At 40.0% G+C, this 14,824-nt stretch overlaps 1 protein-coding gene across 1 annotated transcript in view; it reads right to left on the bottom strand.

The window, feature by feature from the left end:
• Positions 1–14,824, bottom strand: part of LOC117386095 (collagen alpha-1(XXV) chain) — a 271,389-nt gene that overhangs the window by 41,983 nt on the left and 214,582 nt on the right. Inside the window, exons 10-11 of the mRNA XM_055229087.1 lie at positions 6,269–6,295; positions 1,582–1,626 (exon numbers count right to left, since the gene is read on the bottom strand). Of these exons, the coding sequence (XP_055085062.1) occupies positions 1,582–1,626; positions 6,269–6,295 (72 nt within the window). The remainder of the gene's footprint in view (positions 1–1,581; positions 1,627–6,268; positions 6,296–14,824) is intronic.

Raw genomic sequence — 14,824 nt, forward strand, 5'->3', positions numbered from 1 at the left:
GAGTCCAGACCTTAACCCCATTGAGAATCTTTGGGATGTGCTGGAGAAGCTTTGTGCAGCGTCAGACTCGACCATCATCAATGCAACATCTTGGTGAGAAATTAACGCGACACTGGATGGAAATAAATGTTGTGACGTTGCAGAAGCGAAATCGAAACAATGCGAGAACGAATGTGTGACGTAATCAAAGCTAAAGGCGGAACAACCAAATATTAGCGTGTGTGACCTTTATTTTTTGGTGGCGACTTTTTTTTTTGGCCAAACAGGGCAGGCTCCAATTCCATATCTACTCAAAAATCGTCACCCCTCTCTCTGTATCTGCTGCTGTCAAACTCGTCATTTTGGTCTTAAAATTTTCGTATTAACCCCCTCTACATGAAGCTTTATTGAACAGCCTCGCTCCAGATTGGCTCTTTGGTTGCTACGATGGAATGTCGGAATTTCTAACACGGAACTTCGCTCCAAATTCGCTCCTGCAACGGCTAACCTCAATTTGACTGGAGCCGAGTGCTATGTTTAACGTCACGCTCGCTTAGTCCACTTTTTTATACAGTCTAATGCTCATACTGTGAAAACATCCAGGAAAAGTCTTAGACAAACAGGTAGAGGTTCAACAGAAAAGTTACATAGTGCAGCTTTACAAAGTTTAATGCGCTAAAATAGAATAGAGATAAACTGAAAGCCTTTTTAACGGTACTCAACTCACACTCTACAGCTGTTTTTGTCAACGAAATCCTAAAATACTACTAGTACTAGCACTACTATTATAACCAGTAAAGTAAATCCATTTTGCTACTGCGTTTACAGGTAATTTCACATCACTTTACACAAAATACTGCTACTTTTACATGTTTCTCGCTACACCCCAATAGCAAAGTACTCAGAAAACCGTTAGCTCACATATGGAACTGGTTGAAACTGTGATAAAATTGTGTTATTATCTCGTAGCGCGTCTAGGAGGAGGAGATATCTATAGGTTTGATCGAAATGCTGTGTGCCAGTTATGGTGGTACTGCAGCTGGTAGACGGAATCTGGCTGTTACTTTCCAGTTCAACTTTCTGCATGAATGACACCTACATACCATGGTAGATTGTATTTTATAACTGCATTGGGTTCTATTTCATGGGTGCTGGCGAAACCACCCCGTGTAAGTATAGAAATAAGGTCCGCGGTGTGGTCTAAAATGAAACTACTCTGGTTCCTATTACAACCGCCCAACCGTGTCCACGCTCTTGTGTCAAATTGTATGTTTAAAATTAAGAAAGACGGCGCCTCGTGCGTAATCTCGCCATCGGCCTTGTCACGTTCGGCGACAGTTCAGAAGCGAGTTCCCTTTTTTGTCTCGACCTCACTGTTTGATTGTGTCGCTCGCGTTTAGAAGAATATTTGAACATAGAAATAGAGTCGTTTAAGAGACGTTTTGTGGTTCAGGCTTGACAGAGTTGACGAGATTCCCGGTATGTAAAGACGGCGGTTTGGGAATGGTCAGACGGCCCCGCAGGACAATTTTGGTTCAATTTGTGTCTTTATTTGTGTGTTTAAATACTTTATACACGAGTTAATACAAGTCGTCAACGTACCTTCTGCCCGTCCACACCTGGTATACCTGGAGGACCAAAGGAACCCTGAAAAAGACAAGGAAAATGTTAATTATTATGATTAACAATCCATCCATTACTCCTTATACGGTCGCACTGGTTAAAGAATGAGTTAAAAACAAACAGGTAAAGTTGTTTTTATACATTTTTAAGTAAGTTAGAAGTAAACAACATTGATTAAAAATTGAGCAGACATGGCAAAATGTGACAGAAATGTGCAATGTCGATGTTTATTTCATTTTTTTCAGAGTCGCGCACACTAGCTAGCTCAATGCGTCTCAGAGCTAACAGTCACTTCTATTAAAACTGGCAAACAAAACATAAACAACCTAAAATTCGAATTAATTAAAATAAAAGCTACCTAGTTATTTTACATGTCCCTTACTTCAGTTTGTGGTGTTGTTTTAATATTTATTATGCCTCAAAATTAGCATTAGCGTTAGCATTGAGACACAAACATGTCTCTTTCTAAGCACTGAAGCGTCTCTGGTGAAGTTTTCGTTTTATTTGTGTAGTTTTTAACATGTTGTCAATAAAAATCAATCCGCAACTCCCCGTCCACTGCCTCATCTTTAAATATTTATTCATTTTAGCGGCAAATAACCTCATAGAGATAAAACTGGACAGGAAGTAGTGACGCTAACAGTGAGGTTGAGGGCGCTATTGTCTGCTTTGTTGGCCAGCTGATGCCAAAAAGCACTTTATCTTGCAGAAATATATCAAATGATTCCATTCTACATCAAGTACAGTTGTTTGTAAATCTGAGAAAAGTGTATAAAGTGTGTGGTGAGGGGTTTTACAGCAAAAAACATATAGAATAATTGTAAAAAATAAAGCTGATACTTTGCATTTTTCGCCTATTGAAGGTTATTTTTAGAACGTAACCCCTGCGATAAACGAGGGAGCACTGTACTACAATGAAGGTGGAAATAGTATTTTGCGTGACAGACAAAATGAGACATAAACAGGAGTCCACAGAGAAGCAGGACTGTCTTTGGTTCACTCCCTTAAACATCTGACAGTCCAGACAGTATAAATATGTTGCTGTAAAGTTGTGGTCTATAGTAGCAGTGGCCTGGACTTGGGAATTTGTGTGACATTCTACTGAGTTTTGAGGGGATTTAAAATATGTAATGCAGTACACTGAACGGATTTATTATTCAGTCTCAAACAGGCAGCAAACATGTTTTACTGTAATAAACCAGCGGTCTTGTTTCATTGGCGTTTTATTATTTTTTCATAATAAAAAAGAGTTATTGTTACCACAGTTCACAAACAGAGATGTAAATCACTATAGGTCTGTGGTGGTTCATCAAAAGGCTTCACCAAAACTATTTATTTAACCCTGATCCTAACAGGAATTCTCCTGGCACTGGGAATTATGGAACAAAAGCTTCTATTTAACTATTAACATGCTCTTCAACTGCAGCAGACACGACCACATACTGTTACAATTACTGCTGCTACTGCTACTACTACTGCTAATACTACTACTGCTACTACTACTGCTAATACTACTGCTACTACTATTCCTACTGCTACTACTACTACTACTACTGCTAATACTACTGCTACTACTACTACTACTATTACTGCTAATACTACTGCTACTACTACTACTACTACTACTGCTAATACTACTGCTACTACTATTCCTACTGCTACTACTACTACTACTGCTAATACTACTGCTACTACTATTCCTACTGCTACTACTACTACTGCTAATACTACTACTGCTACTACTACTGCTAATACTACTGCTACTACTATTCCTACTGCTACTACTACTACTGCTAATACTACTACTGCTACTACTACTGCTAATACTACTGCTACTACTATTCCTACTGCTGCTACTACTACTGCTAATACTACTACTGCTGCTACTACTACTATTACTGCTAATACTACTGCTACTACTGCTAGTACTACTACTACTACTAATACTACTGCTCCTACTCCTACTAATACTACTGCTACTACTCCTACTGCTACTTCTACTACTACCACTCCTACTACTACTCCTACTACTCCTACTGCTACTACTACTGATACTACTGCTACTGCTACTACTCCTACTTCTACTATTACTCTTACTCCTACTGCTACTGCTGCTACTTTAACTACTACTACTTCTAATGCCATTGCTCCTGTTACTACTACTACTGCTACTACTACTAAAACACTTCCTTGGTTACCACAGTGAACCAGTTGCGTATTTATTTGTTAATTTGGTCGTTTTTATTGTTTATTTTTACGTCAGATGCCCTTCCTGTCACTTCCCTCATTTCTGTTACTGTTCTTTGAGTGAGCAGTAAGAGCGAAGTACTGCACTGCTGATTCAGATATAAACACGAACTTTTATCACTGGATTACTTCACTCTGATACTTGTGTCTGCTGTAGAGTTATAATCTATGACACCTGAAGATCATTACGTTATAATTTGCACATTTTAAATCGCAATAAAACATCTAAAACGAGATAAAGAAACAAGTGCGTTGGGCTGCAGATTAGAAAACAACGGGAGCTGACGTCGCTGTAGCAGATTTTTTTTTTTCATTTGTACCAAAATAACGACGCGACACTGCCAAATCCTACACATATCATCAATTAAGAAAATAAAATGAATAAAACGAAGTGCGTACGTCACAGTGGGCGTGGATAGGTGGCAGTGAAAACGGGGATTCATCTGCAAAATGGCGTCTTGATAATAGTCAGATTAAAGATTACTGAAACATGCACAAATCGCTCCAAAAAAAACAACTTCGAGGGAGTAAATGAGAAGAAAACAACTATAAAACGCTCTGAAAAGCTAATTTTGCATAATAGTTCTGCTTTAATACTACTTTACGGTTCTTTATTGTGGTTTAAAACTCTAAATTGCGTGTACGATGGACATTCTAATGAAAGCAATTGAAACGCCGTTAATCTCACGTCCCGAATCAATCACCGCGCTCACATTAAAACAAATGAGGGCCAGTAGCGCGTCTTAATAGCACAGAGCCTGCGGGCCTGGCTTCTATGAGTCATTAACACTGCAGCGTGTCACCGATGACCCCTCCTCGCCCCCCCACACCGACGGGACGGGCCCAGACAGGAAGCCCCTGATTGGGTTACACTGAACAAACACTGGCAGCTACCTGATGGCTGGATATGGCTTACATCTGTTCCCCACATCAGCGACTACAGCCTCTCTCCGCTCAATATCTCACTCCCGTCTCTCTCTGTCGCGTTTCTGTTTGATCACATCCTCTTTATTTCTACTTGAGTTATTTTAAAAGTCCGATATTACACGAAAATGACTCATGGGAACGTTTAGCCATGTTAGAATATTGTTACCGCGTCAAAAACAGACCTGGAGTTGTGTTTTGTTTCGTTCACATATGCTTAAGTAATCCTTTAGTATTAGTTCGTCTACGTCTCCGAACCTCAAAACGCTCGGTTCCACCTTGTGATGTCAGAACTTTGAAGCAGACTTCAGTCTTTGAAAGAAAAAAGCTGATCTGCATCATTAATATTGAAAGCCATTTTTACTTTTTTTCAAAACATAACTTGATTTCTAATGGAGTAATATTATTATGAGGTAAACCTGTCAGACTAAAGCAGGACTAAACCAGGACTAAACCAGGGCTAAATACGGACTAAACATGGGACTAAACCAGGGCTAAACCAGGACTAAACCAGAACTAAACCAGGGCTAAACACGGATTAAACATGGGACTAAACCAGGACTAAACATGGACTAAACATGGGACTAAACCAGGACTAAACCAGGACTAAACATGGGACTAAACCAGGACTAAACATGGGACTAAACCAGAACTAAACCAGAACTAAACCAGAACTAAACCATGACTGAACCAGGACAAAACATGGACTAAATTAAGACTAAACCAGGACTAAACCAGGACTAAGCCAGGACTAAACCAGGACTAAATATGGAACTAAACCAGGACTAAACATGGACTAAACATAGGACTAAAGCAGGACTAAACCAGGACTAAACATGGGACTAAACCAGGACTAAACCAGGACTCAACACGGACTAAACCAGGACTCAACACGGACTAAACCAGGACTAAACTAGGACTAAACCAGGGTTAAACATGGGACTAAACCAGGACTAAACCAGGACTAAAGCAGGACTAAACCAGGACTAAACCAGGACTAAACATGGGACTAAACTAGGACTAAACCAGGACTAAACCACTACTTTGACAATGTTTAAATCCTTTTTATCTGTGCATATGACTGAAATAGTTTTATTCTGCCTCTTCTTCTCTTTTAAAGTAAATTTTATGATGATTATTTATGTTTTGATTTGTTGTACTGTGACTTTAATGTCTTTCTTATTCTGTAAAGCACTTTGAATTACTTTGTGTACTTACCTTCTTACTCGACCCAGCTCCGCTCCCACTGACCCTCGTCTTCTGTCTATTGACTTTCCCTGGCTGCCCTGTATAATCTCTACCTAAACATTTTTCCCCCAATTTTTTCAGCTGATTATGAACTTCTGAAGTCATCTGCATGTTCCAATCAAAGCCCAAACATTTTTCTTTTGTAAAAAATATGTAGGCTACATTTGGTTATATTTGTTTTAGTGTAGGAAAAAGAAATAACGAAAGGTAAAGTATGTGAAATATACAGATTTACAGGAGAAATTACCTTAGGTCCCGGTGGCCCCTCTGGTCCCTAGAAAAACATGCAAAGAGAACATGTTAGAGTCAAAAGAGTTGGAGCGATAACAGTATATGTGGGACAAATTTGTTTTTTCTCATTTACCGAGGCAGTTAAAAGCAAATCCTTGGTAAATGGTCCGTGGTCACATTTGTATATCGCGTTTTTCAACATTCAAGTCACTCAAAGCGCTTTACATCAAGGAACCATTCAACCATTCACGTTCACATTCTTTCACCAATGTACGCAGACACTGGGGTAAAGGTGGGTTAAGTGTCTTGCCCAAGGACACGTCAGCAATCATTCGTGGGAGCTGGAATCGCATCGCCAACCTGTGAGTCAATGGATCTACCCGCTCAACCAACGATGTTTTTTTTTCAGGTCAAGAAGGATTCAAAACGCCAACCTTGAAATCAGTGGAGATCCGAAGGTTGGCGTTACCATCTGAGCCACGGGGCGACAGTGGCTCTACCAACTGAGCCACTGTTGCCCCTTTTCTGACAAGTTATAGAACCTTTTGATACTTTAAGATGCTGCTCTTCTGTTGAGTCACTAGTACTAACAAGGCTCTAAATAGTGATTAGGACGATGCCAAATCTGAGATCGACCATAAAAAATCCTTAACTGGTGCCTTCTGTCGACTCCCCAGTCCAACTTTAACAGAGATGGGTCATTTGGATAAAGTTTTACATGGAACTGCTAAAAGGGAACATCGTTTTTGTGGCTTTTGTATTCTGCCTCTCATGGTTCGGTAATCTTATTGACTAGTCGAAGGTTTTTATATCGAAGGTGTCCGACTGCAAAGCGAAAAAAGAGGACTGTTTCGTGTCCTCTTGTGAAGAATCATTCAAACTACTCCAATCCGGCTTTAAAAATGGTTTAAGATATTAAATCAGTCTTTATTTATAGAGCTTTTTACAACCCTCGAGGTGACCAAAGTGCTTAAAAACATACAAGTTGGTTGGTTGACCTTAAGGCCCTGTTTGAGGTTCGAACAGACAGAAGTTCAGTCAAATTAAGAGAATTTTTTAATCAATTCTAATAGAAACTGGAAGCGAATGGATTGACAAAGGACTGGGGTGATGCGCTGACGTCTGGAGGTGTTGGTTAGAAAACGGGCCATGACATTTCGTACAAAAACAGACTGGAAACCGACATAAAGCGCATTACGGTCATCTATTTTTGAGCTGATGGAAGCGTGAATAGTAAGGTAAGGTTGGTGCAATTTAAAAATGGGCTTACTTTCGATAAAAGACGCAATTGATATAAATCTGATTCCACATTTTCAAACCGAGACAGGTCATTTAAACTGTTTCTAACTTACGTACATGAGTTTCTGTGTTTGCAATCGTCACAGTGCTTTCAAACTAAAATTAGCCATCTCCCCAACTGTCCGGGGGCGTCCATCTTGGCTCGACCGCGCTCAGTTGCAGTGCCACCACAGCTCATCAACACCTTTACACTTGGCTGCTATGACACATCATGGCGACCGATGGTTATCTCACTGACGACTTCAGAAAACCGTGCCATTTGGCTCGTCATGCATCCGGCGGACGTCCCTGAGTCCTGACCCTAGCCCCAAACTGTCCCGATCTCGTCATCATCTCATTTGGGTTGGTACTGTTTAAATGGCGTTGAACCAAATTTGCTTCCAACGTCATCGAAAGTGAATCATCTGAGGACACAATCGGGGTGAAAAGTTTGACTGTCAATATGGATTTCAGTGAAAAGCTGCTCTTTGGGGGTGGCCAAGGAGCCCGAGTGTCCAAGCGCTCTGGGTGTTTGGCTTTGGTCAAAGGACAAATATAATGACCGCCGAAAAAAAGAAGTCTTTCCGTTTTTCACACAGAATTTGCCATAATTTGCCACAGGATTTTGCAAGAATAAAAAGTTATATATCTACCAATTATGGTCACATTTTTATATGGCGCATTTCCACTCTAAGCAGTTTACGCCAAGGAACCACTCACCCATTCACACACATTCATACACCAGTGTACGCAGACACTGGGGCGTGAGGTGGGTTAAGTGTCTTGCCCAAGGACACAACAGCAGCATTCATCTTTGGGACCAATGATATTTATGTTGAGAGCGGGATTTGTACCTCCAACCTTCAGAACGGAGCTACTGTCAGCCCCTCATGTTTGTTAAAAAGTGACAATAAGCTTATTTATTTATTTATTCATGCATAATTAGTGTATATTCCAATATATGACTAAATTAGATGGTTTATTTTCATCTTAACAGATCCCCAAATGCTTAAATAGTAAATTATACAGTATATACTTCAAAACAATAGCTCTTTTTTCCATAATTCATAAAAATATATGTTTATTTGACACATTTTAATTGAATAAAGACACTCTTGTCAACCAAAAAACACATTAATGTCACCAAAACATAAGCAAATAGTGCATTGCTATAGCTTGCTTATCTGCTCCAACCTCGTAATAGCTTTCGAATCCTGCAAAACCTCTTTTTCCCCATTTTTCAACTGACCGAACTCCTTCAGTCTTTCCTATTCCGCAGTTTACCATTTCCACCAAACTAACCACAGCTAAAAGTTCTCACATTTGGAGAAAACGTCCACACAGTCGCAGGGCAGTTTTACAGCGGATTACACCAACACTTAGCGGAAAAAAAAAAACTCAGCGAACAAGCTCATTATCTCAGGCCAACAAAAGGAACGGGGTTTTCCTCTGCGTAGCTTCCACAGTCTTTGTTAGCGATCTGCGGTGGGTTTGGTAAACATCTTTATGAGGCTCTAGGTATGTGGGAGCATGTGCCACTTGCTGGTGCACTAATTAGCCTGGCTACATCTGAGAGCACTCAAGAGCTACTGCCTGGAAGAGGAAGTCATTCACAAAATCCTGCCTCTGACATTGATGGGAATGCAAACAATTAACAGATTCAACAGGGTTCGAGTAACTGTAATGTATGTTCAGTTTAAAAGTCCATGTTACGCTGTTTTCTGGTCTATTTTATTAATGTTTCCTCATCGCAAACAGACCTGGAGTTGTGTTTTGTTTCATTCTCACATGGTTAACACACAAACCCTGCAAAAAAAACACTCTGTTCCACCTCGTGATGTCATCATGTGGTAATACAGGAAGTGCTTTTCTGTGTTTTTAAACTCCACACACCTTCATAAAATCATTTGGATCATTATTGCCCGGGAATTTCCAATCTATACTAAACCAAAAGTAAAAGCTGTTAGCTAAAGTTAACTTGAAAACTACCACTTCATGACATCACGAGGTGGAACGGAGCATTTTGAGCTTTGGAGATGTAACAGACTGATAATAAAAAGTCACTCGAACATGTGTGAATGAAACAAAACACAACTCCAGGTCTGTTTTTGATGACGTTTGATGATTATAACACGACTTAAATCTCATAAGAGTCAGTTTCACGTAATATAGGACCTGGACATGATATAAACCTACATAAACATGATATATTCAGATGATATTATGGCAATTTGGAATAAAATAATGAAGTAAAATATATGTGTACAATATTTTCTGGACTATACGTTGCTCTGGAGTATAAGTCGCACCAGCCAAAAAATGCATAATAATGAAGAAAAAAACATATATAAGTCGCACTGGAGTATAAGTCGCATTTTTGGGGGAAACTTATTTTTCAAAATTCAAGACCAAGAACAGACATTTTATCTTTAAAGGCAAGTTCTAATAAAAAAATAGAGGCAGTACATCACGCTAACGTAACACATTTATATTTATTCAGCTCCATGAAGCACAGACAGTACTGAACACATGTCTGGTTCGTTAACGTAAAGATATTAACAGTTAATCAGATAAATAAAGAAGAAAAAACAAGCAACAAGTTTACTCTGGATCTCACTGTGTTACTGGTGCCTTCGCGTGGAATTATATATTTTAATAATTTTACATATAAGTCGCAACCCCAGACAAACTACGAAAAAAGTGAGACTTATAGTTCGGAAAATATGGTAAATGTTGTTGTAGATTCAAATGAACAGACCCAAAAACATCCAAAAATACCACTTTATAACAATGTTTGGACGTTTATTTAAATGTTTAATCTCTTTTCGATTCATTTTTATCATAAACAATACACACAACTTTATAATTTTGCTGGAATATCTCCCAAAATATCCCCACAAACAATTTTAAAGCTACTTTCGCAATCATCTCTCTGAAGCTAGACACATTTTCTTATATATCTAAAAGTCATTTCACTTCAGTACGCTTGTCGGATTAATATTACACTACCAATACTGCGATAACTACTACTGACAAATATGAGCCCAATCAAGGGTTTTTAAAGGGGAAGTCAAGAGCCATTGAGGAAGTCCTGGACACGGCGACATTCATTATACTTCCTAATCTTACGTCTATTAAAAGAAACTTACAAAAATCCCAATGTCATCAACACAATTTAAGTCTAAAAGAGGAAGAACTAGCTCCGGCACTTTCATTCACTCGGGAATAAACAATGAGCCGACGGCCTGGTCACCTCCAACACTTGAAGTCGTCTCAAGTACTTCCTAAGAGCACCTTACGAAGCATTTACAGGGGAAATATTTGTTCTGATCAAAGCAAAGAACGGCCACAGATCAGCGGAGCGTCGTCAAAGCTTTCTAGACTTGTTCTCAAACTCTGCAATTTTATATTATAAAGAAAGCTGTTTTTAAGGCCTGGACGAGGAATGGTTTATGAAAATACTGAGCGGACTGTAGCGAGGACCTGTGGATTATGTAACGTGCTAGGCCGGTCCAGAATAACAGAAAGTGCTGTTTACTAATATTTCAGAGTAGATTTAGAACCAGAAATTGAAATAAATGAAATATTGGTCAAATCTACCATCGAAAATACTACGATGGAGCTCACCCAAGAAGTCCACTGACATTCTCATTCATTTTTCCCATAGACATTTGGAGGAATTCACATATCAAGTGTTTAAAGGTACAGCTAACCAGGCTATCCCGCTAAATTATGCTAATTTATGTCCATGATGTGATTATTTTAGTCCAAAAAACCCCCAAAAAACTCAAAATTCAACAGGTTTCATGCTGTTCTAATGTATGTTAAATACTATGGGACTAAACGTGGGACCAAACCAGTACTAAACCAGGACTAAACATGGGACTAAACCAGGACTAAACATGGGACTAAACCAGGACTAAACCAGGACTAAACATGGGACTAAACATGGAACTAAACCAGGACTAAACCAGGACTAAACCAGGACTAAACATGGGACTAAACCAGGACTAAACCAGGACTAAACCAGGACTAAACCAGGACTAAACCAGGACTAAACATGGGACTAAACATGGGACTAAACCAGGACTAAACCAGGAGTAAACATGGGACTAAACATGGGACTAAACCAGGACTAAACATGGGACTAAACATGGGACTAAACATGGGACTAAACCAAGACTAAACATGGGACTAAACATGGGACTAAACCAAGACTAAACATGGGACTAAACATGGGACTAAACCAAGACTAACGCAGGACTAAACCAGGACTAAACCAGGACTAAACCAGGACTAAACATGGGACTAAAGCAGGACTAAACCAGGACCAAACATGGGACTAAACCAGGACTAAACATGGGACTAAACCAAGACTAACGCAGGACTAAACCAGGACTAAACCAGGACTAAACCAGGACCAAACATGGGACTAAACCAGGACTAAACCTTGGTCTGAAAAAATAATAAAACAACACATTTCAATTACTATTTTAACATAAAATTACACTAAACTAAACATTAAAACCTGTATTTACATATAGAAAAAGTCGAATTTTCTATATTTTAATCATAGCGACTGTCTCCAAGCTCTTCTTTTGTTTGGCTCGTGATAAAAAGGATCCTCAAGGTCTCCATAATATTGTAGGTATGTGCGCCATGTCGGAGGAACTGAATAAATGACTTGTGTAAGGTGAATTACTGGTGCATTGTGGGTAGTTTTGCTTTGAATATAAAGAAACAGATGGCAGAGTTTCTTTTTCCTGTTATGCATACTGTACACAACTGGTTTTCCATATTTGGTCTTTTTGAAGCCAAATCAGCTCTCAAATGAAAACTGTGTGCGAGGCTGCGAGCCACCTTCACTGAAACGAAGACCCCCTAATTTACCCCAGAGATCATACGGCACTGATGATTTTGAATCGAAAATATTTCCTTTCCCTTTCTCTATCCCTCCTCCTCCCCCCGTCCACAAGAGCTTAATCCCTCTAACTAAGTCCATATGTCCCGCCGCTGCCTGGAAAAGCCTGGATCCTCTCGTTTTTTTTTTTCCTTTTTTGCCGTTTTAACAATGGCTACATCAGAAAAAATCACGGCGTTGTGTCAAGTGGGCGAGAGAAAAGTGAATTTTGATGAGGGCTGACCTGAAAATCCCTACTTTCCAACTCATTTGTCCAGATTTGAAATGGCCTGCGCTCGCTGTGGGAATAGAGCGAGTTTGCGCTGAATTTTAAGGGTGCGGGTAAAAGCAGGTTCCAAACTGCACCTTTATTCCCTCTCCAGGTCTTTCCCAAGCCAAATGACCCGTTTCAAATACATTATCTTGTCCTAATAGTTTTAACCTCCAGGGAGCAGTAAGGAAACCACTGTATATGTGAATGGACGTAGCTAACATGCTAGCTGCGGCGTTACAAACCGACAACGAGCGTGGGTGTGTTTCCAGCTCCATCGACTCTGGCTCCAAATCACTTTCTATTGAAAAACTGTGGCCCCTTTCTCCGTAACTACTGCTTTCAGACTCGTCATTTTGGTCTTAAAATGTTCGTAATAATCAGCGCTGCACCATCCTGCTTTTTTTATTTCGCTATTTTGTCCGTAAATCAAGATATGAAGATTAATACTAGACAAATCAGGCACCTTCTTTCCTCGAGGTTGCCCCCGCTAGCGTTAGCAACAGGTTTGATTGATAAACTAGCGGTGCGAGAGGGAAGGAGCGTTACCTTCAACAGCCTCACTCCGGATTGGCTCTTTGGTTGCTATGATACTCGCGGTTGGAATTTTAAATATGGAACTCGGCTACAAATTCACCGCTATAACTGCTAGCCTCGATTAGCTTCATTTGACCAGAGTTGAACTACAACTACAACAGAATTCAAACCTGTGTCTCTCGCTTCACCTTTCATGGTCTCACTGTTTCACAGATTTTTTTAGAGCAATTTTTCATGCTTTCATCGTCTGAACGTGCATTGTGTTGTGCGTCCTGATTGGCTGTTGGACTGTAGACCATTGTCCATCAGTCTCCTCCGTGCCGTGTCTCCTGTCCAGTACAGAATGTGTTCAGACAAATTTACATAAACGTTGGATCGCAGTGTGACTCTGAAGTGCTGTACGTTTGCAATTTGTTTTCTCCCCGACAAAACCCACAATGTCGATGAAACGTTCTGCACCGACAAAGACGCCTACGAAGGTTTGGACTTTGAGAGAGTTTAAACGAGAGAGAAATGTGAGGAAATGTTAACGCCTGTGTGAGAAAAGTGTATAAAGTGTGTGGTGAGGGGTTTTACAGCAAAAAACATATATACCATATTTTCCGGTCTATAAGTTGCACTTTTTTTCATAGTTTGGCCGGGGATACTCAGATGTGATTGTGAAATATATGTTTTTTCTTCATTTTTTGGCTGGTGCGACTTATACTCTGGAAAATACGGTAATAATTGTAAAAAAAATAAAGCTGACTACATTGCGGATTTTGCCGATTGCAGGTCATTTTGTAAGATTTTTCCCTGACAAAACCCACAACTTTGAGAGAGTTTAAACGAGAGAGAAATGTGAGAAAATGTTAACGCCTGTGTGAGAAAAGTGTATAAAGTGTGTGGTGAGGGGTTTTACAGACAAAAACATATAGAATAATTGTAAAAATAAAGCTGATACTTCGCGGATTTCGTTTATTGAGGGTTATTTTTAGAACATAACCCCCGCGATAAACGAGGGACCACTGTGTTGGGATTGCGACTGTCACGTGAGCCCGGCCTTTTCTCAAAACTACACCCAAACTACAACAACTACTGACATTTGAGTGAGACCAAAGCAGTAACTGAGTGGAGTAAACATGTACTTTATAAACGTGAGAGCAGCAGGTTAACCACAGTCGGCTGAGAGAAAGTGTAATCGAAGCTGTGGTAGTTTGATAGTGGACATCTTCCCATAAACATCGCTCAAATAGACCTGACTAAACGGAGGATCACTTTCTAAACGGTGACATTATTCCTCGTTAAAAGTACATTAGCGTCATGCCGTGTGTACTCCTGTGAAACCAAACGTTTTATCTCCAAAATGGCACAGATATTTTATTCAAAGCTGCACACGGGGAGTCATTTTGAACAGAGTTTGCATTTGTCTGTGAGAGAGAAGAGAGGGAGGGGAGAGAGAGGAGAGAGAGAGGGAGGGAGAGAGAGGGGGAGAGAAAAAGAGAGGCGGGGGGGGGGAGAGGGAGAGAGAGGGGGGAAAGAGAGAGAGAAAGGGAGAGAGAGCAAAAAGAGAGAGAGCACGGGGGAGAGAAAGCGGGAGAGAGAAA

Source organism: Periophthalmus magnuspinnatus, chromosome 18 (assembly GCF_009829125.3).
Source record: "Periophthalmus magnuspinnatus isolate fPerMag1 chromosome 18, fPerMag1.2.pri, whole genome shotgun sequence".
NCBI lineage: Eukaryota > Metazoa > Chordata > Actinopteri > Gobiiformes > Gobiidae > Periophthalmus > Periophthalmus magnuspinnatus.